Consider the following 25,261-nt stretch of genomic DNA (forward strand, 5'->3'; position numbering starts at 1 on the left):
TGGAGCCTCCAATTACAGAGACCCCTGCCTGGAAGCGAGAGTAATCCAGAGGCAGTGGAAATAATCACTGCTTTAAAACTCACTCGTGTAATACATCCACTGGCTCAGGCAGAGGAAACAGCACACGTAAATTCTTAGAAAGGCAAAACCGCTTCAACTGGGATTAAACCCCCTTGCATCTTTGATCTGGAGGGTTTCAATTCACATCAATGTGAAATTGATTTTACTAGACTGTGATTGACAGTTTGCACACAGCCAGCTGTCTGAATTGTTTAATCTCATTTCCCTTCACACAGGAGCGTATTTCAATTTGCCAGCTGTGAAGCTAACCTCAATGTTCATAATCATCCAGCTACGATTGACAGCTCTTGGACCACATCAACGGCAGTAAAGTGCTCTCACTTATTTTTCTCTGCAGAAAACACTTATCTGCTCTGTCTCAGGTAAAAACTGCAAAACTTCCAGTCAGTTGAAAATTGAACAATCATAATTTCATAAACTAAAGGGAGATAGCCTTGCGACAACTCTGAAATCCTTCCGTGGTCTTTGCTGAACAGGTTGGTGTTTTAATGCCACATAGTGTGAGCATGACATAGCTTTGTAGTCATTACGTTGTACACTATGCAGTCAGGCAGATCAGGTCTGGGAGACTGTATCCTAAATTCCAGTCAGGAATCGTGAACAGGAAATCTATAGCAGGCAATTCAATTAATTTTAAAAAGATAAACAGAAAAAAATGCTTTTCTTTGTTCAGCTCGATGCATTAAAAGAGCAATGGATATTCAGTAATGTTTTGATATAAGCTGTATAATTAAGTAACAAAATATGATTGATACTCAGAATCTATGGCATTTTACCTTGACCTAGCTATAAAATGTGATGGGGGTAAAACTGGTCTTTGGCGGCAGTGGTAATTTGCTATTGTCTATAATTTGGGTACCCTTTACAACTGCTTCACCGTTATTCTGCTTTATGTGTATTAATAAGGAAACTAGTTGCCTCATGGAGCCGAGGTCCCAGGTTCGATCCCGGCTCTGGGTCACTCTCTGTGTGGAGGTTGCACATTCTCCCCGTGTTTGCGTGGGTTTCGCCCCCCACAACCCAAAGATGTGCATGATGTGGAGATGCTAGCACTGGACTGGGGTGAGTACAGTAAGAAGTCTTACAACACCAGCTTAAAGTCTAACAGGTTTGTTTCAAACACTAGCTTTCGGAGCACTGCTCGTTCCTCAGGTGAATCTGAGGAAGGAGCAGTGCTCCGAAAGCTAGTGTTTGAAACAAACCTGTCGGACTTTAATCTGGTGTTGTAAGACTTCTTACAAAGATGTGCAGGCTAGGTGGATTGACCATGCTAAATTGCCCCTTAATTGGAAACAATTGATTGGGTACTCTAAATTTATTTTTTAAAAATAAGGAAACTAGAATGGTTTTAAGTAGAATCAATTCATGCTTTTATTTTTTTCATTGCATATAAAAACATTTTATGAAGGTTTCTCAGCATGATATACAGTACTATACCATAGACTGTAAGAGACTAGGAAAACATTGAAATATTCTTCTTTTGTAACCTCTAGACAACTTGGTGCTCTAAAGACATATTCAAAACAAAATAAATTGTTCAGGTGTCTCTGTAGATAACATTTTGTCTGTATAATCCCTTTATTACTATTTAATTCAAGAAACAGAAAGTCCAATTCCTTTGGGCCAGGGCTGCTGAAATCTACAGTTTACGTGTCAAAAAAGGAGGATCTCTCTCCTTTCATCGAACTGCCACTCAGCTAGTACGTTTTAAAATGCAGCAGACAGTAAATTATTGGAGAAAGTTAAGGCACAGCCCTGGGGCCAAAGACCTGCAACCGTTCCACATCGAGTGTCGATTTCCTCAAATTTCTCCTCAGCCAAGCTATAGGTGACATAATATTACAGAAGACAAATTTACAGGAATAAGTATATTCAGTCGTTCACCAGGAGTTTCCAATACAGTAACACCACCCATTAGGAATTATGTTATAATAAGAATCAATAATTTACAATAAACATTACAGTATGTACAGTTCAATAAATACATGGTTGTAAACAGAGACAAACAAGACTGGATTACAAGTAAGGTCATCTGGTGAGGAAAAAGAAGATATGGCAACAAAATTAAATAATGCAGTAAAATATCCTCATTCAATAGGTGCTCTTTAACAGCCAGACCTATTCAAGTTTTATATTTTTTCCCATCTACACACACTCACCATGATATCCATGTGGGGGGAGAAGGGGAGCAGGAAGAGGCAGAGAAAGCTTTATATTGATACAGTAACTTGCAAGCTTAAGTGTACTAATTTGGAGACTCTGCATACTGCTATACAGTAGCCTACACAACATTGCACAATATGGAAATACTTTACTGGAATCTTAAAGCCATTTAATGCAATGTAACATTGTATGTATCTTTTTTACAAGCAGTGCACAGCCCAAGAGCACATTTTGGCAAGAAAATGTGAGTGTTCTGAAATTCAGTGCATTTTACCCCCAACTCCTGAGATGGCCTATCAAGGTTGATTGTCTGCTTTCAAGGTGTTTCCGGTAACTGTCTCGGCAGCATATAAATAATGTGTTTACTTTGAATCCAATGCCTTTAAACACAGTTGTTAAAGTAAAGGAAAATCGAGAAACAAGTAGCAATCTAGGCTGTGTGGCAATTGTGTTTTGCCCCCAGAAAATAACTGCTTGATATGGTATCATGGTGAAAAAATGACAAGGTGTAAGATGGTAGAGAACTACTTGTACTCAGCATTACAGAACTGTACAGAGAACTTGCAAGTTACTTGTAATATCTAATAACAGATGAAACTTCAATGTATTTTTAAATATAACACGTCCATAAATCTGTATTAATAAAAGTAAAATCTAAAAAAGTTCTCTGTATTTCATATGATACAAAAAGAGGTCAGCACAGCTTATAGCTGTACAGTTTTACAGTCAGGTTTCAAGGAAGACTTGAAATTATAAAACATCTCATGATTTCCATAAATGATCGATCTTCCTACTGGTTACAGATCTTCGCCGATTCCAGTCTCATATAATATTGTGTATTTCAAACTTCATCGCTATAACATTTGCTGAAACCAGTGTCCTTGGCTTAATCTCATGAATGGATTTCCGTACTTTATTCTCATCTGTAAATGAAAAAAGCTCAAACCTCTACAGCTTTGTGAAAACAAAACCCACATTTGGTTTAATATTTTTGTCCCACCAAAAGTGATCCATTCCTATTTCAGATTCATAAATCTGATGTTAGTCATGATCAACCAGTTTTGAAATGGATTCCCCATGCTTTAATGATGGTGTGGAGCTGAAATTCTGACATTTTATTCCTGAGTACAGAGTCATCTAGATGATTCTAGGCTTTGTCATATACAAAGTACTAGTAGATGAGGATGAAACTTGGCCTTGGCTGTAGCTACACATGTGCTCGGAAGCTGCTTCCAAGATACCTTTTCCATCAACATTGTTATGTACCTACAACCGTCTCCTCTTCTTCCTCCTCTGCCTCCTGCTCCCTAGAGGTCTCTGATGGAACCTCTTCTCCATCAACTTGCTCATCCAGTGGAATTTCTGTTGATTCAGAGTCTTGGGTACAAAGAGTCTTGGAGTCACTACAGCTGTTGTCATCATCGCCCTGACTACCACCACTGTCTTTTTCAGTATCTGATTCACAATCTTCCTCTAGTGTTAACTCAAATTGGAACTTGTCCACTTGTCCTGGCCGTCCTTCCCCATCAACTTCAGGGACAGGTGAAGGGCTCTGTGGAATTGTGCTCTGATACCATTCTCTATTATCCTCCAGTGTATCCAACATGTCCTGCGCATCAGGATGGACTAGGTCAGCCCATGTCTCCCACAAAGGATGGACAATGTAGTCAATGAAACCCACCTGTTAGAAAGCAAATGAAAATTAGTCTTGCCGTTACAACTGTGAATGTTTTTCATTACATGAGGTTTCTCCACCAATAATAACCTTCTCCTGTGATTGCCATATTTAGCTTAGTAAAATAATCTTGCCCCGTGATACAAGTTCTGCAAATATTTAAGAATGAAATGTGATGGCACCAGTATTTGCAGAATGTCATGCTTTATCATGCTTTTATGCCAGCTGATGATACTGCTGTTGATTTTAGGCTTCAGGAGTGGGCAAGTGGGAGAATCAGAGAGGTTAAAACAAGAGAAAATTACTGAAAACCAAGAAAGGTACTGCAGAGAAGAGAACCATGGGGGGAGGGAGAGGGGGCCTGTCACTCACAAACTTGCAATATTACCACTGGGCTGCAACTGCGGAACCGGCAAACGGGTGGATAAAGGAGCCAGAAGCTGAGTGGGAGTGAATGGAGGACGGCTTCTGCACGGGGATCTTCCTTCGGGCCTGGTCAGGGCTGCGCTCCCATCCCCACTGAACAAACACTCAAGAATCCCAGTGGTGATAGCAACACTCTGGTCATGGAGTCAACTGCGACAGTACTTTGGATTGACCAAATGTTCGTTAAAGCCCCCATCTGCAACAACCACATGTCCGTGCCAGCCATAATGGACTCCACCTTCAAAAGGTGGAGACAGAATTTTGGAGATGTTGGCAGTTAGGAACTTTTACACAGACAACAGACTGGCAACACGAGAGGAACTAAGAGAGAAGTTTCAGCTGACGGAGATAACAAGCTTAGATACATGCAGGTAAAAAACTTCCTACATATGGAAACAAAAACGTACCACGAATGCCGCATCGATCGCTGTTGGAGTACTTACTGGACGCGGACATCCTAGGGAGGGGGAACTGCGACGACAACATATATGGGCGACTAATAGGAAGGACAGGTACTCCACTGCACGAGGCAAGGGAAAAGTGGAAGGAAGACGCAGGGTTTGAAATATAGGGGGCCACTGTAGTGAAGCACTGTACAAGGTCAATTCCACCTTCACATGTGCAGGCTAAGCCTAATGCAGCTGAAGGTGATACACAGAACCCACTTAACCAGAACCTGAATGAGCAAGTTCTTCCCGGAGGTGGAGGACAAATGCGAATGGTGTCAAGGAGGCCTCGCCAACCAGGCTCACATGTTCTGGTCTTGCCCCAGACTTGTCGGGTTCTGGACAGCCTTCTTCGAGGCAATGCCCAGGGTGGTGGGAATGAGGGTGGAGCCATGCCCGAGAGTGGTAGTCTTCGGGGTGTCAGAACAGCCAGATCTCTTCATTGGGAGGACGGCCAATGCCCTTGCCTCCCTGATCACCCCCAGAGAATCCTGCTTGGCTGGTGATTGGCAGCACCACCCAAAGCTGCAGACTGGCCAACCTACTGGAATTTTCTCCAGATGGAGAAAATTAAATTTGCCAACTGGGAGTCGGAAGTGAGCTTCCACAAAACATGGGAGCCATTCACCCAGTTGTTCCAAGACCTGCTGGTAGCCAGCAGCCATAGGCCAAAGGTAGGGAGAGGAAAGCCAGAGGAAAGCCACACAACAAACACAAACAAAGCAGGGGGTTGGGGAGAAAGAGGCATGGAGTCCAACCATGCCCCATAAACAACATAATAAAGTCACACCAACCAATAGGAACAGGATATAAGAACTGATGAGAGAAAAGGGCACACTAGATGACTAGAAGGGGAGTGGGGTCAGGAGAAATAGGAAGAGGGAGGCAGGGGACCCAGCTAGAAATGATCGCCTACTGGAGAAAGTAAAACAAGCTGTAGCCTTTGCAAATAACAGAAAACAACTGATGTAAACAATGAAAGATATATATGTATATGTTTTTGTTCTCGTGTGTTCACACTTACTTTCTTCTGCAGAAATGAACAATCCTTAATTAAAAGCCATAGGCCAAAGGTAGGGAGAGGAAAGCCAGAGGAAAGCCACACAACAAACACAAACAAAGCAGGGGGTTGGGGAGAAAGAGGCATGGAGTCCAACCATGCCCCATAAACAACATAATAAAGTCACACCAACCAAATAGGAACAGGATATAAGAACTGATGAGAGAAAAGGGCACACTAGATGACTAGAAGGGGAGTGGGGTCAGGAGAAATAGGAAGAGGGAGGCAGGGGACCCAGCTAGAAATGATCGCCTACTGGAGAAAGTAAAACAAGCTGTAGCCTTTGCAAATAACAGAAAACAACTGATGTAAACAATGAAAGATATATATGTATATGTTTTTGTTCTCGTGTGTTCACACTTACTTTCTTCTGCAGAAATGAACAATCCTTAATTAAAAACATCTTAAAAAAATGAATCTCTGCCCTCCAGGGTACTTGACCAAGGAAGGCCCACCACTGCCCAAAGTACCTGAATGGCACTTAATGCAACGGGTCTTCCTGAAAAGAGGTGAAGTGAGCCCTCGCAGCCCCCCAGCTGATGGGACAGGGCCTGTCTCCATGATTTAGTACCACCAATGAGTTATCAGAATGTGGAATGCAATGCCTAATAGGTAGCAGAAGCAGGTTCAATAGTAATTTTTCAGATGGAAATTGAATAAATGCTTGAATGGAAACAAATTACTGGTCTGTAGGTAAGAGGAACGGGACATGTTGGATAGCTCTCCCAGAGAGTTAGACAGATATGGTGGGTTGAACAAAGTACTGTACTGTGTCATTCCATGATTCTACCTTCTGAAGGCATGTTATTTTCTTCAGATGACCTCAGAAAGATTAATAAATATTTTGTTTGAGCAGTTTAGGTTTTAATTAAATTGATCAACCATGTACAGAATAGCGCTGCTGTTTGGTATTCAGGGTTTGAGATTACTTTGGAAGTTGCAGGTGCACTTACTTGTGTTTTTTCAACAGAGGCATTGTGCTCATCACACATGGGACTTATTTCCATTCCCCTTTCCCTTTCTCGGTCTCCCTGGCGAAAGAACTCTTCCATGATTCTATCTGTCCATTGTCGGTATAATTGCAGAGGTTTTGTGGGATTGCTTAAGTCTGCACAGTGTACCATGTTTTGCAGAACCTAAATCATTAAATAAAGTATAGTTTTCAACTCACTTTCAAAATATAATCATAGAACATAGAACAGTACAGCACAGAACAGGCCCTTCGGCCCTCGATGTTGTGCCGAGCAATGATCACCCTACTCAAACCCACGTATCTACCCTATACCCGTAACCCAATAACCGCCCCCCCCCCCCCCCCCCCCCCCCCCCTGTCCATTGTCGGTATAATTGCAGAGGTTTTGTGGGATTGCTTAAGTCTGCACAGTGTACCATGTTTTGCAGAACCTAAATCATTAAATAAAGTATAGTTTTCAACTCACTTTCAAAATATAATCATAGAACATAGAACAGTACAGCACAGAACAGGCCCTTCGGCCCTCGATGTTGTGCCGAGCAATGATCACCCTACTCAAACCCACGTATCTACCCTATACCCGTAACCCAATAACCCCCGCCCCCCCCCCCCCCCCCCCCCCCCCCTGTCCATTGTCGGTATAATTGCAGAGGTTTTGTGGGATTGCTTAAGTCTGCACAGTGTACCATGTTTTGCAGAACCTAAATCATTAAATAAAGTATAGTTTTCAACTCACTTTCAAAATATAATCATAGAACATAGAACAGTACAGCACAGAACAGGCCCTTCGGCCCTCGATGTTGTGCCGAGCAATGATCACCCTACTCAAACCCACGTATCCACCCTATACCCGTAACCCAATAACCCCCCCCCCCCCCCCGGGACCCTGGAGCTGTGAAGCATTTATGCTAACCACCATGCTACCGTGCTGCCCCAATCAGAGACAAGCATAATTGATTAACATTGGTCAGCAATGCATCCATAGGCAAATCTACAATTTTCACAAATACTCAGTTCCAACAATTACAACGGATAAACATTTGGAATATTTTCTCCTTACACAAAACATCTTTAATCTGTCTAATGTTTTAATTTTCCCTTTGAATTGAATGAATTGTTTCATACCTGTATTCTATCTGAGTAATTGTCCAAGAGGAGTACTCCAGAGCTTGTCACCTTTTTTGTTTCTACCATTGTTTTCAAGTCAGCCAGTAAGTTCATGTGCTTGGACATGTCTGTAGCAAGAACCTGAAAATAAGATTTATGAATCAATATTTCAGTTTAGAAAAACAGGGGTTGTCAGTGGAACATTACAAGTTATATAAGTGTAAAAACTCAGGGCGCAATCCAACGGCCAAGCTGCGCCGGAAAAACAGCAAAGCCGAAGAAAGCTGGGAGACCCCGCTCCCGGGATCTAACCGGCTCGCAACACCTCTCGAGATGCAACCTGATCTCGCGAGACATTGCGATGCAAAACTTGACGATTGTGGGTGGGATCACCTTTTGGCAAATCTGTATATTAGACAGCTCATTAAAGCTGCTCTGCCATTCGATCATGGCTGATACGTTTCTCATCCCCATTCTCCTTCCTTCTCCCCGTAATCTGAGCCCCTTATTAATCAAGAACCTACCTATCTCTGTCTTAAAGGCACTAATGACTTGACCTCCACAGCCTCTGTGGCAATGAGTTATACAGATTCACCACCCTCTGGCTGAAGAAATTCCTCATCTCAGTTTTAAAGGATCGTCTCTTCAGTCTGAGGCTGTGCCCTTAGGTTCTAATTTAGCACAGTGGGCTAAACAGCTGGCTTGTAATGCAGAACAATGCCAGCAGTGCGGGTTCAATTCCCGTGCTGGCCTCCTCGAACAGGTGACGGAATGTGGCGACGAGGGGTTTTTCACAGTAACTTCATTGAAGCTTACCTGTGACAATAAGCGATTATTATTATTAGTGGAAACATCCTCTCCATATCCACGCTATCCAGGCCTCTCAGTATTCTGTAAGTTTCAATGAGATCCCCCTCATCCTTCTAAATTCTATCAAGTGCAGACCCAGAGTCCTCAACCACTGCTTGTATGACAAGCCCTTCATTCCCGGGATCATTCTTGTGAACCTCCTCTGGACACCCTCCAAGGCCAGCACATCCTTCCTTAGTTATGGGGCCCAAAACTGCTCACAATTTTCCAAAGAGGGTCTGACCAGAGCCTTATACAGCCTCAGCATTTGTCTCTGCTCTTGTATTCTAGCCCTCTTGAAATGAATCCAAACATCGCATTTGCCTTCCTAACTGCCAACTGAACCTGCATGTTAACCTGACTGGAATTCTGAACTAGTTCCTTACTGCGTCAGATTTCTGAAACCGTCCCCATTTAGAAATTAGTCTGTGCCTCTATTCTTCCCACCAAACTTCCCACTTTTCCACATTATATTCCAGCCACTTCTTTGCCCACTCTCCTAGCCTGTCCACATCCTTCTGCAGCCTTCCTGCTTCTTCATTATTACCTGTCCCTCTATATATTGTTGTACCATCTGCAAACTTAGTTAACAATGTTCTCAGTTTCTTCTTCCAGATCATTAATGTATATTGTGAATAGTTGTGGTCCCAACACTGACCCGTGGGGAACACCACTAGTCACCGGCTGCCATCCTGAAAAAGGCCCTTTTATCCCCACTCTCTGCCTTCAGCCTTCTGCCAGTCAGCCAATTCTCTATCCATGCCAGAGTACCTTGCGCCTAACACCAATGGCTCTTATCTCATTTAGCTGTCTCTGTACAGCATCTTGTCAAAGCCCTCTTGAAATCCAAATAGATTGTGTCCACTGGATCTCCTTTGTCTAATTTCCTTGTTACCTCCTCAAAGAATTCCAACAGATTTGTCAGGCACGACCTCCCCTTGACGAAACCGTGCTGATTCAGTCTTACATTACCAACCACTTCCAAGTACTCCGCAATCTCATCCTTGAGAAGTATTTAACTTATACTTGTTAAATTTAAATCAGATATCAAGACTCCAACTTTAAAGCTGTAATGTATCTCCCCAAATGTGTGATACTTTTGATTTTATGGTTAGCACAGAGTAAACTGTTTTGAGTTTTTTTTCTTCTTTTTTTTATTTAACTATTTTGAGTTTTATTGGTCACAGAGTGAATGCTCTGGGGTGAAAGCAAAATGAGGTAGGAGATGCCTATACCCTCATCTTTGGAATAGTTAAATCTTTTCCCAAGGTCTGAGAGGTTACTTCCCAAAAAGTGGAAAAACAACTTGTGGTAGTTTATACCATCTTTGGGTCGAGAATTGCAATATCGCCATCAGCTATTGGTGTTAGCCATTGACAGCTACACAATCTAGCCAAGTGCTGACCAGTGTGCTTTCAGAGATAAAGACAGAAAAAGGCTGCAGGTTTCATCGCTAATTATAATTCATTATCTGGAGCCATACTACACTGTTATGTAATAAAGATCAACAAGATAAACCAAGAGTTGGCCTTTTTTTCTCACATGTTTTACACCCACGTTAAAATTTACTAAAACACATAATTCAAATTGGACCTAATTTGAGACTATTTTAACAAAAGGATAGAGACTTCAGTTGAATAGTAAGCTTTGAGGATTCAACTTACAATATCAATGACCATCTTCCGAAGTGACTGTCTTTGCTTCTTTGTCAGATTCTGGAAAATATCACAGTTCTCTTCCTGCAACAGTTTAAAACCAACAGCCAAATGATGGTTCTCTAGGACTGATGAGTCATTGTACATCAAAGCAAGTTCTGAATCTGGGTAGTGTATAAATTTAAAAAGACAGAGAGAGGTTGAATGTTAATGTAACCAAATATCTGAATACGATTCACATTAATTTAGTCTATGCAATACCAATAATATATATATGACATCAGTTTGAAAAACACTACATACTTAATAAAACTTTATCGGCATTTTGAAAATGGATAGTATGTCTTGAGGCATTACTGGTATTCACACACGTGTAAGTATTCTAATAATATAACCTTAAGGGGACGTGATTTTCATTACCAAGATGGGTAGCTTGAGTTGCAATGTTTCCCAACTTGGTACACCTGTCTTGGTTTAAAGCCCATTATTCAATTTTTACTCCAGGGAGGTGGGATGGAGTCAAATTTGCCAACACTGAATGTAGGTTGCATGAAAGCGGGAAAGTAGCGAGGCGGGCTGGTGTAGCCACCACCTGGGGTGACCACTGCCCAAACACAAAATGGAAGATTGCAAGGAATGCAGGGAAAATTGGACAGGTTTCAAAAAGCAAGCAGCTTGCAGAGTGCTTGTATAATTGGACTGCTGCAGAAACCAGTTTGGCTGTTGCTGAAACCAGACAGCGCTATGAAAAGAAACAGTTAGCATATTAATGAGGCGATACCGGGCGATCCCCAGGCACAAAAGACACAAGTTAGCACTAACTCATACATTGAATGGAAGGCCAGACTTTACAGCGCCAAAGAAGCCCAAAACAATAAGTCCCAAGAACCACCCCAGTGATCGAGATACTGTCCCGTTATTGGGGAATTCAAATCAATCGATTGGGAAGAGACCCAATCGATTACAAGAGTATAGAGGGTCCGCCCAGGTGGGCGCAAGACCCTGAGAGGAGTATAAAATAGAGACCCCGACCCCAGCTCACTCTCTCTGTCAGCCTCTCCTTGACCAGCTCTCTCTGTCAGCCTCTCCTTGACCAACTAGCCCTCCCAGCAGAACGCCGTTGCAGCAGAAGAACCTTGTGCAGGAGAGGTCTGGACAGAAGCCGCCAGCAAGTAAGTCACAATGCACGCTACGGGAATAGACACTCCTGACCCCTTTAGACCATAACCACTGGAAGCCTGCGGACTCAGGACAAAGCTAGAAGCCGTTGTTCCCTGATCCGGCAGTCCCCTTATCCAGATAAGTATTTGGCCTATTAGTGGTAGGATTAGCCTAGTCTTATAGTTTATATGCATGATTAGTAGATTACTGTAATATAATAAATGTGTCTTGTTTGAACTTACTAATTGGTGTATGGTTTTATTGCTTTGAACTTGACTTTGAAACTTGTGGCGGTATCTTAACAATACCTGGCGACTCCAAAGCTAAGTAACGAAACAGAGCCAAATTGAGTGTTAAGCACACTCACCCAGAACGAGCAACACTGGTTAGAAGGCCCACTCAGTTCAGTGGAATTTTGTTCCAGTTGTCTAACAAGCTGTTAAGCCCTCTAGCTCTCACCCCCAATTCCCATTTCCTCTAATACCGCCCCCCCCCCCCCCCCCCCCCCCCCATGGTCGTTCCATGCCAACTCATATCCTTGACCCATCCCAAAGCTCCCTTATTACCCCCATCGCATCTTATATCCACATGTCAGTCACCTCCATATCCACCTACCCAATATCGACTATCGGAAGAGCTTAGGAGCCATGTGGAGATGAAAAGAAAAATAAACTTCTCCGCTCTAATACAGCTCTCACTCATACACATTTAATAGAGAGGAAAACATCCATTCATGAAATCTGAGACTGCGTTGGTGGTGGGGGAAAGGGGAGGGAATGCCCCTGAGACTGTGGTGGTGGGCATGTCGCTCCAATGCATCCGGGGAGTACAGAAGTTTATTTTTAGTGCTGATCGAGGCGCCTTTTAAAGGTGGCGTCCCAATCTCTCTCGCCCCCCCCACAGTGATGGTGTAAACCATGTCCCCCATTTCTTTTGTCAAGTGTGTCTGTAGATGATCTGAAAACTCGGCTGTACGTGTGGAGAGCTACATGGAGGTTTTCAGTCAGAACCTGACACTCGGTGAAGCCTTTGCAAAAATCTGGCTCTAAAGATCAACCATTTTAATTACTTATTTTTTATTTATATGCGTATTGAAAATTGTTCATGATAAAGCAATTAGCCCAACTTACAATCTCAAAGAACACGACAAACAATCAAAAGCACAAATTAACTTAACACCCCAAAACCAAACTAAATCCCTTAACAGCTGATGGTGACTGGCTGCTATCTTAGGTAGAACCTTTCTACCAACCCCTAATGGTGTACTTGTCCTTCTCCAAATGTAAGAATGACATGAGGTCACCCAACCAAGCCGAGGCTCTGGGGGAACTAGGAGACCTTCACCCAAGCAGAATTTGTCTCCAGGTTATTAACAAGGCAAAGGCAAGGACATCTGCCTTCACCCCGCCTGCAGCACCAGCAAGTCTGATACCCCAAAACTGACCACCAGTGGACAATGCTCCAGATCAACATGGTGTTGAAGAAAGAGACCCAAAAGCTTAAACTTGGGACAAGACCTGAACATTTGAGTATGGTTATCCGGCCTCTGAGAACAACGCTCACACCTGTCCTCCACCCCAGAGAAGAATCCGTTCATCCATGCCTTGGTCACATGAGCCCTGTGCACCACCTTGAATTGGATTAGACTAAGCCGAGCCCATGGAGTTGACCCTGTGAAGGGCCCCGCTCCATACCTCATCATCCAGAATAGGACCCAATTCACCCTCCCATTTCACCTCCTCCTCATTCAACGGAGCCGATTCCGCTATATATGTACAAAATAATTCCCCCACTGGTCCGACGCGCTCCCGCTATTCTCCGAAACGAGAAGAATTTTAACATCGGTTTTCCCATGGTCAAAACCTCGTCAAACACCCCGATAAGGCCAAACGGCCGACTATCTGGCCCCCCGTTATTCTCTGGCCGGGATGGGCCGAAGTCCCGATGTCGTGACGCCAGGTTATGACGCCGGCTATCACACCTGCTTTTTAAAGTCGTGCTGGCTGACGAGAGGAGCGAGGAGGTGAGCGGACCGCCGGAGTCTGGGTAGACCGAGGAAGGCATCCCCGAGAAGGCAGCGAACAGTGGGGGGGGGGGGGGGGGGGGGGGGGGGGAGACAGAGGAGGGGGAGAGGGAGAGAGGGAGGGAGGGAGGGAGAGGAGGAGGGTAGGGGAGAAGGGGGTGAGGGGGGAGGGAGGGGGACAGAGGGAGGGAGGGAGTGACTCGTCCACCCCCGGTTACAAAATGTCAGCCGCCCTGCCATGGCATGATGGTCACGAGGACACGGCCGCTGGTTGCCCTGTGGCGTACAGCCACAGGACACTGACGCACCGGTGAGGAGGACGTAGTTAACTGCCCGTTGGATGCAGAAAGTGACCAGGGGTTAGGCTGGCCGCGTAACAGCAGCGCGACCAGTCCACCGGGACACACAGGTATCCCGTGGCAGGCGGCTTCCGAGGTGTCCAATAACCTCCATCTAACATGTCATTTCTCTGCCCCCACCACCCTTCTGTAGGTTAGCACAATGTATGCGAACAGAACGGCTATGTTCTGCGCAGTGGTTGGCGCCGCTGCACTGCAGTTGGAGATGGAGCAGCATCCACAGCCACAACCCGCAGTGGATGCAGGGCCAGCTGCAGCAGCAGAGGGAATGGCCGAGGAGTTGGCAGTCGTTGAGCAGCATTGGGGGGTGGGTGGGGGGGGAGTGTGCATGACGCCTACATTCTGGCGCAGTCGTACATCCCTGCAATGTTTGAGGGACGGCCCTCCCGGCTGAGGGACTGGTTGCTGGGCGACAGGGGTTATCCACTGAGGTTGGCTGATGACGCCTATATGGAGGCCTCAGATCAATGTGGAAACCCAATACAACGAGGCCCATGCAGCAACCAGGGGTGTGGTGGAGCGCTGCCTTGGTCTTCTGAAGATGAGATTTAGGTGCCTGGACCACTCCGGAGGGTACCAGCCCGACAGGGTCGCTTGCATTGTTGTGGACTGCTGTGCACTGCACAACATCACGATGCAGCTTGTCAACCCCAGCGACACACGGTCACCATCACGATCCCTGTGGCAGCGGAAAAATCACACAGTCTTACAAGCTAGGTGCAACAGTGAGTTTAATGGTTAACATCGTTTACAGATGCCCTAGCCCCAACAACTAATCTGTGCCCTTCACCCATGCCAACTTACTTTGTGTCCCTCTTCGTTGCCTTACCACTACGTCTAAGTGATTCCTCAGATGATACAGCAGGAGTGGAGGAGGACTGCTGCGAATCGACCCCTTTGACATGTCTCCCCGTCGGCAATTGTTTCCTGGGGCGACCCGGCCTTGATGGGCCAGGCTGCTCTGCGGGCGTTTCGGATGACGTGGTGCCACCCTGCTCTGCCTGCTGCCCACCCGATGCACCAGGGATGGGACAGGGGGAGGCCGAGCGTCCCGGGACGTCCCGTGATGGAGTTAATGGGATGGGCCCCGAAACCTCCTCCTCCCTCGGGGAGTCCGGAGGCCCCCGGGCCTCACTTTTGGACGGAGGTGCGAGCGGGGAGTTACCCTGTCGCCCCACCGACACCTGGCGCTGCCAGTCCTGGAGGCCTGCAACGGTATCGACCAGGGTCCGAAGGTTCGCAGAGACGGAGTCCAGGGAGTGAGACATTCCCGCCAAGGACTGTGCGACCTCAACCTGTGAGTGCGCGATGCCATCCAGCACGTGTGTCAGGCGGTTGATGCTCTCCGCAACTGACTTGTGGGACTGTGCCACTTCCTGCTGGGACTGTGCCATGGCGTGCTACGACTGGGCCATGGCCTGGTGGGACTCGGCCAAGGCCCGCAGCGAGCCGGCAATGTCATGTTGGCTCTGGCGCATTGCTGCCTGTGAGAGGGCAGCCCTGTCCAGGGCCGAGGATGATGCATGCAAATGAAGCCCAACGCCTTGCATAACCTGACCCATGGCCAAAACCGTTTCACCCATTGCCTCGACCGCGGATGCCACCTGTGCGGTGTTGGCCTGGGTGGCTGCCATGAGCGGCACCACTCCCTGCTCCTGGACGCGGTTCGACTCCTCTAACTGCGTCTGCAGCTGCTGGAAGACGGACCTCATCCCGTCATTGTGTCCCTGGGTTTCGAGATGCATCGGCTGTGTGGGTGGGTCAAGTAAATCCAGGAACCCAGGAAACGTCTGGGTGGCAGCTGGATGCTGGGCCTGGGCTGCCCTCCGACCGTCCAGCCCCTTGGCTGCTCCGACCTCCACCTGCTGTACCAGCTCAGCTGTGTTGTGCGAACCAGACCGTGACCTGGGAGCCTCATCACTGAATTGCCCAACCGAGGTGAGTGTCTCTGGGATGGTGGATGGTGTGGGAGATAGCAGTGCCGCAAGCTCGAGGTCCTCGTCCGTACAAATGTCGTCGGGGTCATCGGCCCACTGATGAGTGGCCGCAGGGCGTTGGCAGCCCATGTCTCCCTCTCCCTCTGTCACCGTCCTCTGCGCCTCTTGCTCCACAGAATCTGTTTGGGAGGATGGCACCCCTGACTGTGCTCCCGGCACCCTCTGGCGTGCGGCCCTGGGTGCGGTGGTGGTGGTGGCAGGTGCTCGTCTTTGTCTGGACAGCCCTGGTTGTTCGGCAGCACGTCCTAGGGAAGAGAATGAAACGGGGTTATTTAGAAACGCTCGGCCGGGCGTTGGACGGTCCAGTGGGCAGAGTGTGAAGGGACAGAGGATGGGGATATGGGGGGGGGTCCAGTGGGCAGCGTGTGAAGGGACAGAGGATGGGGGGGGTGTCCAGTGGGCAGCGTGTGAAGGGACAGAGGATGGGGTGGGGGGGGGTGTCCAGTGGGCAGAGTGTGAAGGGACAGAGGATGGGGGGGGGGGGGGGGGGGGTTGTCATGCAGGGTTGTCTCACTGGGTTCAGCACCTCCAACCTTGCATTGCGCGACCTCCCGGGTGGCAGATCCCCCAGCAAGGTCCAGTGCCCTCTGCTCAAACGTGGTCAGGGGGTGGAAAATGGGCGAACCCCCTCTGCTCCTGTTATGCTCCCGGGTATTGTGAGCGGTCTTGTCCTGTTGGGGGGCATAGATAGATCATTAATTCGGCAGGTATCATCGGGGCGTTCCCATATTGGAGAAGGTTGTGGGGTCAAGCTGTAACTAAACCATTGCATCTCTCCAGGGGGTCGCAGCACTCATGTAGGTCTGTGACTACTTGGTAAACCACCCTCCACTCACTGCCCCCCTCCCCCTCATCCTCGTGCCAGGGGGGAGGTGGGTGATTAAGTACATGGGGGGGGGGAGAGGATTGTTGTGACCCGGGGGCACCCTCTTGGCACTTACCCTGGCAGCCCTGGTGAGGTCGTGGAGCTTCTTCCCGCATTGCACCCAGACCGAGGGATCTGCCCCACTGCACTCACGGCAGTGCCCACCTCACGCCAGGCCCGTCGCACTACGCTGGCAGGGTGGCTGTGCCCTCTTCTAGGGCAGATGATGCTCCTCCTCCGCTCCACCCCATCCAGGAGCGCTTCGATATCGGCCTCTCCAAACCTCGGGGCGGCCCTCCGTGGCTCCGACATCTTTCTCTTCCCGTTGCTGTGCTCGCTCGCGCCTTTTTTAAATTTTTTTGTTTTTTAAAAATTAAATTTAGAGTACCCAATTATTTTTTCCAATTAAGGGGCAATTTAATGTGGCCAATCCACCTATCTTGCACATCTTTGGGTTGTGGGGGTGAAACCCACGCAGACACGGGGAGAATGTGCAAACTCCTTACGGACAGTGACCCAGGGTCGGGATTCGAACCTGGGTCCTCAGCGCCGTAGGCAGCAATGCTAACCACTGTGCCACCGTGCTGCCCGTCGCTCGCGCCTTTTGACGATGCAGAGCGGCGTCACGTGGGTGTCGTCGGGTCGTCATTCAGGCGTCGCAGGGTTATGCCGTAATTTTTCACGTGAGGTCCGTGGCCCCGGTCCTCGCCCATTTCCGGGGCGTGAATAGCTCGTGAGCTGGGCGTATCAGGCCGTCGTGAAAGTCGGCCGATTTCACGACGGCCGTCGCGATTTTCCGCGGGAGCGGAGAATCGCGCCCCCACATATTGGTTAGATCTCAGGAACGCATAATAAAGCGAGACTAGCTGTTTCGCTCTAATATGGAGATTTGCCAGAAAGTGATCCCACCCACAATGGAAGAGGGATCTTGCGACATCTACTGGCCACGCTGAGCTACTTTTTGGGCGCAATGCAGCCAGTGGATCTCATCCAAAGTATAAAACCCCCTTAAAACACAGTACTCCAATAGGGAGTTATGTATTTTCACAACAGTTAGAACAATAACCCACATAAATCTAAAGCCAGATCCAAACTTGCAAAATATTCAACTGAATAAGAACAGCAAAAATGGAAACATGAACAGGAAACCTCAACAATTCCTCATATCAACATGTTCATCCCAATATCCAAAAACCTCAATCACCTTGTACATTTATTGTTTCAATGCAAAGGTCCTCCCCTTCACCCCCCCAACCCGCCCCCTCCCCCCACTATGCCTCCCCCACACCCCCACACACACAGCAGGCCATATGTCTCTTGTTCTCAGGTTGCTCAAGGATCTAAAAGGGGTGCAAGGCTAGAGGACTTGGGTGTATATGTGCATAGATCATTGAAGGTGGAAGGACAAGTGGCGAGAGCAGTTAATAAAGAATACAGTAAGCTGGACTTTACTAATAGGGGCATAGAGTACAAGGGCAAGGATGTTATGCTGAACCTATCCAAGACCTCAGCTGCAATATTCTGTGCAGTTCTGGGTGCCACACTTTAGAATGCATTGGAGAGACTGCGGAAGAGGTTTACAAGAATGGTTCTGCAGATAGATTGGAGAGGTTGGGACTGTTCACCTTGGAGAGAAGAAGGCTGAGAGGAGATTTGATAGAGTTGTTCAAAATCATGAGGGGGCTGTGCAAAGTAGATAGGGTGAAACTCACTTGCAAAAAGGATCAAGAATGAGAGGGCACAGATTTAAGGTGATTTGCAAAAGAATAAATGTGATGTGAGAAAAAAGCTTTTCCACACAACTTGTGGTTTGCGTCTGGAAATGCACTGTCTGGAAGTGTGGTGGAGGAAGGTCCAATCGAGGCAGCCAAGAGGGAATTAGATGGCTACCTGAATAGAAACAATGTGCATATGTGCGGGAAATGGCAGGGGAATGGCACAAAGCCATGCGTTTGGAGAGCCAGTGCAGACATGATGGGTCGAATGACCTCCTTCTGCACCGTAACAATTCTGCGATCCCATGATGCATCTTTTTGGAATCTCTTCCAGCTACAGTTTAATAACCAACACATTTTCCCTCTCATTAGTTCTGATGAAGAATCAAATGGACTCGAAACATTGTCTCCGTACAAATGCTGCCAGACCTGCTGAATTTTTCCAGCATTCTCTAATCTTGTGCCTGTCCAATCCTAATAGAGGTACCTCTAAAAAAACTTGGGAGTCGTATTAAGTAGTCTGGAGTGGGGGAAAAATATAATTTTGAATTCCATGCATATAGAGAACATTATGGTAATGTGACATGGGTTTAAACTTTTTTATAAGAACACTGGCTGTTCTGGATTTTGTGTATGTAAATAAATCCCTGTGCCATCTGCCTATTTAGCACCATAGCATTCAAGTGTACTTGTTATCCTTGTGATCTCTTCACTGTAACCACTATGCTAATCTGTTTTTAAAAAATTATTAATATAAAAAGACGTCATCTGGTCAACCACAGGATCAGCACACACTCAGATTATTACAATCTGACACAAAATATTCCACAATAAAAAGTCACAGAATTCTGTAGAACTCAACCCCGAAACCTTTTTTTTGCAACATGTCAGCACAACCGTGCTTGTTTCGGCTTACTTTTTGCCTGTCTTTTAATAATAATATTTTAATAATCTTTATTGTCACAAATAGGCTTACATTCACACTGCAATGAAGTTACTGTGAAAAGCCCCCTAGTCGTCACACGCCTGTTCGGGTACACTGAGGAAGAATTCAGAATGTCTAATTCACCTAACAAGCACGCCTTTCGGGACTTGTGGGAGGAAACCGGAGCACCCGGAGGAAACCCACGGAGACATGGGGAGAACGTGCAGACTCCGAAAAGACAGTGACCCAAGCCGGGAATCGAACCTGGCGCTGTGAAGCTACAGTGCTGCCCCTGAAATTCCTCTTAAATTTTTAGATTCTAGAATTAAAGTTGAAATGGTTAAAAGCTTTTGTAGATGATGAATCTGAGTCTGTTTTAAAAAAAATAATTGTTAAAACTGAGTGATGTCACGCTGGCAGAATCTTACCGCCTTTGAAAATTTTCTGTCAAGGCCAAACGCGGATCTTGATGTTTACCGGCTTCCCGACCACGTGATCTTATCAATCAAGGGAAATGAGTACAACAGCACCAAGATTGTCCAATGAGAGGATCCATAGCAATTTAAATAAAGGACGGTTCCCTGGGCCCCCACCCTGTCACCGCCAGGGACCCGAGGGCTTTATCTCAGCATGGATTACTGTATGTCAGCTGTGATTGTGTCACCAATCTGTCCCCAAGTGGTTGGTTACTTGACACTAATTGGCTAACTGCCACTGCTGGGTGGGTAGCCACTCTTGTTGCCCATCCTCCTCCGGCAAAATTGGGAACATATTGGGTGGGCCAGCCCGTAGGGCGATTCTCAAAGTTACCCCACCAACCTGCGCCTGTGCATGGTTGGTAAGATCCCCCCAGCATGTGCTCATTCGTAAGTTTAAATTAGTGATCTTTTTTATTTTTAATCTCTGTTGAAATGTTTTTCACCTTACTAACTGCTCATGGGGCTGAGATGTGCACAATGTCCTGGGGCACAAGAAGCCATTTCCAGAAGTGGCAGCAAACAAGCACACATCTGCCAGCATCATGAGATCACTTCTCACTTAGTGTCATTTTTAGTCTATAATGTTTTTCCATTCTATCATTTTGCTTGGACCCAATATTTGCGATATTTTCTTCTCTCCCTCCTTGCCATTCCCTGACCATACCTTAGGCACAAAAACTACCCTCAATGAATGCTCACCAACTCCCACACGGCAACTAGCTGCTGGGGTTCAGTCTCCTTCTGCCTTCCCCAAATTCTTCCAGCTGGATGTCACAGTTCAGTTGGAGGTGGGACTAAAATCTAATTGGATGGATGTTTCAGGATGTTCAAACAACCGTATTCATCCGTAATTATCCTGTGATCTGTCTGCTCCCTACTTTACGAGGGAGCAGGCTGACCTTCTCTCATCTCCTGACAGTTTTACTGTAAAATAATCCACTGCAAGGTACGCAATGTCTCTCTCTAATTAGTTTTGTTTCTATTTTCCCACTCTACCTGCGAAGAAGCACTTGGTGCCTGTCTGGTGTTTCCCATGGTCCACAGAAGAGGGCAGATTCTCGACTATCTCACTCCGAAACAGAAATAATTTTGACAGGCAAAAGGAAATATTCAAAAGAAACCTCCTCCCTCTCCAAAGCCAGATAGTGCCTTATGCACTGAATACTGCCAATAGACAATTAAATGATAAGAATATACTCACTTGTGTTAATAAGAAACTGGTTTGACACCCCAGGGTGATCTACATCATGAATAGCGCTGGCAAATATTGCAGTAAGGATCTCAAGATCCGTGAATACAGCCTATGGAAAAAAAATGTGCAAATCTGTCACATTGGGAAGAATGAAAACAGGTCACGATGTTTCCAGCAGCATTTTGTATTTAACAATATCGCCATTGTTTCAACTCTTTGAAGACCACAGTATTATTTCTACATTAAAAATACTTTTTTTCTCAGTTTTCCCCAATTGGATTCTTCTTCCCCGCAAGATTGCGACAGGCGGGACACAGCCCATGAAAAGGTCCACTGCATTTCCGGTCACCGGCTGGGCACAGCTGGAAAATCCCACCCAGACTGATTTCATGTATTTAGAAATGAACTTCTAGATTAATATGTGTATAAATGTATATGTGTGCATGCATCTGCTGGAAGCTGAATGGTTCAGTTGGTGGCGATTCTGATTGGAAGGCCCTGGTTTCAAGTCCTACTCCTGGCCTTATTGGCCATGGACAGGAATGTTCAGCTGGATCACATATTTTTGACATGTCAGTGGTTTGCCACAGGGTGATGTTGTATGTCAAGTACAGTTGCATGCCCCACTACCACTGGCTAGCTTACTGAGAAGTGGGAGCTGAGTGCTTTAGTTTTTCCCACCAGAGCACAGCCTCTGCATCACAAAGACCCCTTTAGTGTCTGCACCCGGTGACACACAGCAACTATGCACCCTACGGCCCTCGGTTAAACCGGAAACGTCCCCCCGTCCCCCACCCAGAGATGTAATATGCAAGCCCAGGACATGCTCTGATAAGATCCCAGCTATGGATCAAACAGTATGCGCTGTTGGTCCAGCTCAGGACAGTCAAAGACACTGGTGAGGAGTCCTGTAAGTGGCTGGTGATCTCTTTACGCAAGCTCCTTCCCACAATTCTTGCAATTGAATGAGCTCCAGAGATGGGGGTTCCTGCTCTTCCAGAGGATTAAATTCATAACGCTGTGAGGAGATAAAGATGCTGGGCAAGCCTGTTTCCAAATTCTGCCCAGGTTCTGCAGCCAAAACAAAATTGGCTTTTTGCATCATCAAAAGAAGTGCAGCAGAGGATCTTATCTGACCTCACCAAATTCTAAGGCTATACTCCTATCATCTCTCACAGATGGGAGGTGCCAATCACTGTATGTATCCATTTATCTCTCTATCTAAAGAAAGTACTGGCGATACTGTGCACAAGGAGTTACAGGCAAGTGTAGGTCTTAGGTGAAGCTGGGTTGGAGCCAATGGTTAATTGGACTATGTGCACTGTCATAATTTGGTCTCCATTGAATTATTATGTAAAGAATTAATTCTTCGCAAAATCTTCTGCTTATCCTCAGTTTATCTAAGAAAATAAAAATATTTAAAGAGTGCCACTTCTTACCTCTAATGCAGGTGTTGATAGTAGAACATGAGTGGACTGAGTAACATCTGCTGCATGAATGTTATTGTGAAAAGCCACATCCGCATGATAATGGTCTTCCAAAGTCATCAAATAAGTAATTAAAGTATCTGCTGGAATCTTGAAGGTTTTTAATAATTCCCGCTCCTAAAAGTAATGAAAATGGGCACAGATTAGGCACTGAAAACAAAGAAAATGTGCCATAAAGAATCAGTTGGTTCTCTTTTTTTGCGTATTATCTCTTACCCCTCCCATGGCCAATGGCTCTAGGCCTTTTATCCCCCGCCAATTCGATGGGCAAAAACCTACACCTAAGCTCCTGCTTAACTCTGTTTACCTGTTGGTGAAAAATGCAGTGTGGCCCAGTCACTCTCACTCCCCAGATCCCATGCATAACTGCTGGTAGTCAGTGTGTAATAAATTGGAACTGTGCAATGCTTCTTGGATGCAGCTTGTTAATGCACCAACCAGTTGTGCTCCCAGGCCACCAAATTAGAACTTCTCATCGGAAAAGCAATTATGGTTGAATTTAAAAAAAAATAAGAACAAGGGGTGGCACGGTGGTGCAGTGGTTAGCACTGCTTCCTCACAGTGCTGAGAACCCGGGTTCGATCCCGACCCTGGGTCACTGTCCATGTGGAGTCTGCACATTCTCCCCGTGTCTGCGTGGGTCCCACCCCCACAGTCCAAAAAGATGTGCAAGGTAGGTGGATTAGCCACATTAAATTACCCCTTAATTGAAAAACAAAATAAATGGATACTGATAGATAACCGCATTGAATTGGAGAACCAAAAATAAATAAGCCAAACTGAAGTTCAAAACTGATGCTTTCAGTTGGTTGTTACCCTCAATTCACTATTAAGGTTCGGGCTGCTATTTAATTAGTTTCATCTACCTTTTGAGGCACAAACTTATTTTAAGATCATTTGTAGCTTTTAAAGAGCCTGGGTTAGGCACTAGCAATGAACTTCCCAATAGTGCTGATCTGGTGAAGGCAGGTGTTAACTAACTATATATTGCATGCTATAATGTCAGGGTATCCTTGGCCAGTTCAGATCGTTCTCGTGCTTGAACAATGCAAAATGCAACGAATCAGTGATTGTCATTTAAACTCTACAATTCAGTTGACATTTTGGGTAAAAAAATTCTCCAATAGGTTCATACACTTTCTTTCTTCAGTTCTAACAACTGACTGTGTCCTTGACATTTGCAAAACAATTTGTGGCCTGTCACTAGCTCTTTATGATACACAACAGTGTTGGAGAACACTCGTGCGGCTCCTATCGCCAAATGAAACATCTTTAAATGGTCAAACATGAATACTCTCCAAACTCACCTGAAAAATTGTGTACACGACAACTGTTAAAGGTCGGTTTCCAGAATATTCGGCAACTTTAAAGACATTAAGGCCCCATTTGTTAATTTCTTCTAATTCCTATTGAACAAATTTTATACATGAAGCATACCAAATGAGAATAAACATTTAATGCATTACCTTTAAATTTTACACTAAATATGATGTGTCCACAAAGAGATTAAAAATGTTTTAACCCAGATTGCAAGTAACGGTGTCGAACTAAATGTACAATCGTTTTTAGCATCTTGACTACGCTACCAGAAAAGGTGGGCTGGATTCTCTGATCCTCCTGTGTTTCCGGGCTGCGCGGCCATTCGCTTGCAGCAGAATTCCATACTCCTGCCGCTTGTCAATTGGATTTTTCATTGAAACCGCCTCACGCCGCTGCAAAACCGGCTTGGGGGGGGGGGGGGGTTGTCGCAGTTTGCACTGCCAGTGGGAAAAAGTGAATTGCAATGACTGAAGAATTCTGGCCGGTGTGTTTTTTTCTTTTGGGATCTCAGGAGCATATTTATCTGGCCCAAATCATTAAAAAAATATCGTAAATCGTAAATCAATTGGTCAGATATTTTGCCAATAAAAGATTTGTGCTGCAATGTCAAATATTCCCCTTCATTTATCAGATGACTGGAAGTGGAGGGTATTATAAATTGAAAATAAGCATGAAATCCAGTGTCTGAAGTAAACGCACCTTTGCCAAGAGTTCTTCCTGGTCAGTTTTGACTCCAAATCTTGTAATGCTGGAATTTGTTAAGCTTGAGCTATGCATGAGTTTCTTCACCCCACTGATTTGTGACATTGGCCTCTTTTTCTTTTCTTCTTTCTGTGCTTGTGATGGCATTTCAACCTCATGCTGTTTGTCTGCAAATAAATAATTGTAGCAAATTAGAACATCTGTACCTACTGGGTTTCTGCACACTGTAGTCCAATGGTCCTATCAAGAGCAGAAAGCAGAAGAATATTTCTGGGGTTTCTCCCAAATGTAGACCATAACATCAATGGAAGATCAGAAGAAACACAAGGGAATAGGTGCAAACAGTCATTTATACCTTTCTTCAGGGCTTCAGTTGATTTTCCACAAAGTTCAAGTGGGCTATCAGGAGAACTTTCATAGAAATTCCAGTGAAGAACACAGGAAAGTAGCCAACATTATAAGCTCAACTAACTCCATCATGTAGGTCCATGTGCAAGGCATAGCTGACACCAACCCATGCCCATTTAGTCCATTGAAACAAAAACTTACTGGTAGGCACTGTACTGATGATAAAAAGGCTTTATCACAAACACAAATCTTC

The 25,261-nt window shown here is 45.8% G+C and overlaps 1 protein-coding gene across 13 annotated transcripts in view; it reads right to left on the bottom strand.

Annotated features, from left to right (window-relative positions):
* Positions 1-1,427: 1,427 nt before the first annotated feature.
* Positions 1,428-25,261, bottom strand: part of pde4d (phosphodiesterase 4D, cAMP-specific) — a 1,491,178-nt gene continuing 1,467,344 nt past the window's right edge. For 11 of the 13 annotated variants that reach the window (XM_038790972.1, XM_038790969.1, XM_038790970.1 and 8 more), the window contains 8 exons: positions 24,658-24,827; positions 23,946-24,044; positions 22,591-22,755; positions 21,161-21,260; positions 10,445-10,599; positions 7,950-8,072; positions 6,805-6,987; positions 3,503-3,925 (listed from right to left, as the gene is read on the bottom strand). In XM_038790972.1, coding sequence (XP_038646900.1) covers positions 3,503-3,925; positions 6,805-6,987; positions 7,950-8,072; positions 10,445-10,599; positions 21,161-21,260; positions 22,591-22,755; positions 23,946-24,044; positions 24,658-24,827 — 1,418 coding nt within the window. Of the gene's footprint in view, positions 3,926-6,804; positions 6,988-7,949; positions 8,073-10,444; positions 10,600-21,160; positions 21,261-22,590; positions 22,756-23,945; positions 24,045-24,657; positions 24,828-25,261 lie in introns of all 13 variants that reach the window. The other 2 variants (XM_038790967.1, XM_038790980.1) reach the window with 1 other exon arrangement.

This window comes from Scyliorhinus canicula, chromosome 3 (genome assembly GCF_902713615.1).
Source record: "Scyliorhinus canicula chromosome 3, sScyCan1.1, whole genome shotgun sequence".
Classification (NCBI taxonomy): Eukaryota; Metazoa; Chordata; class Chondrichthyes; order Carcharhiniformes; family Scyliorhinidae; genus Scyliorhinus; species Scyliorhinus canicula.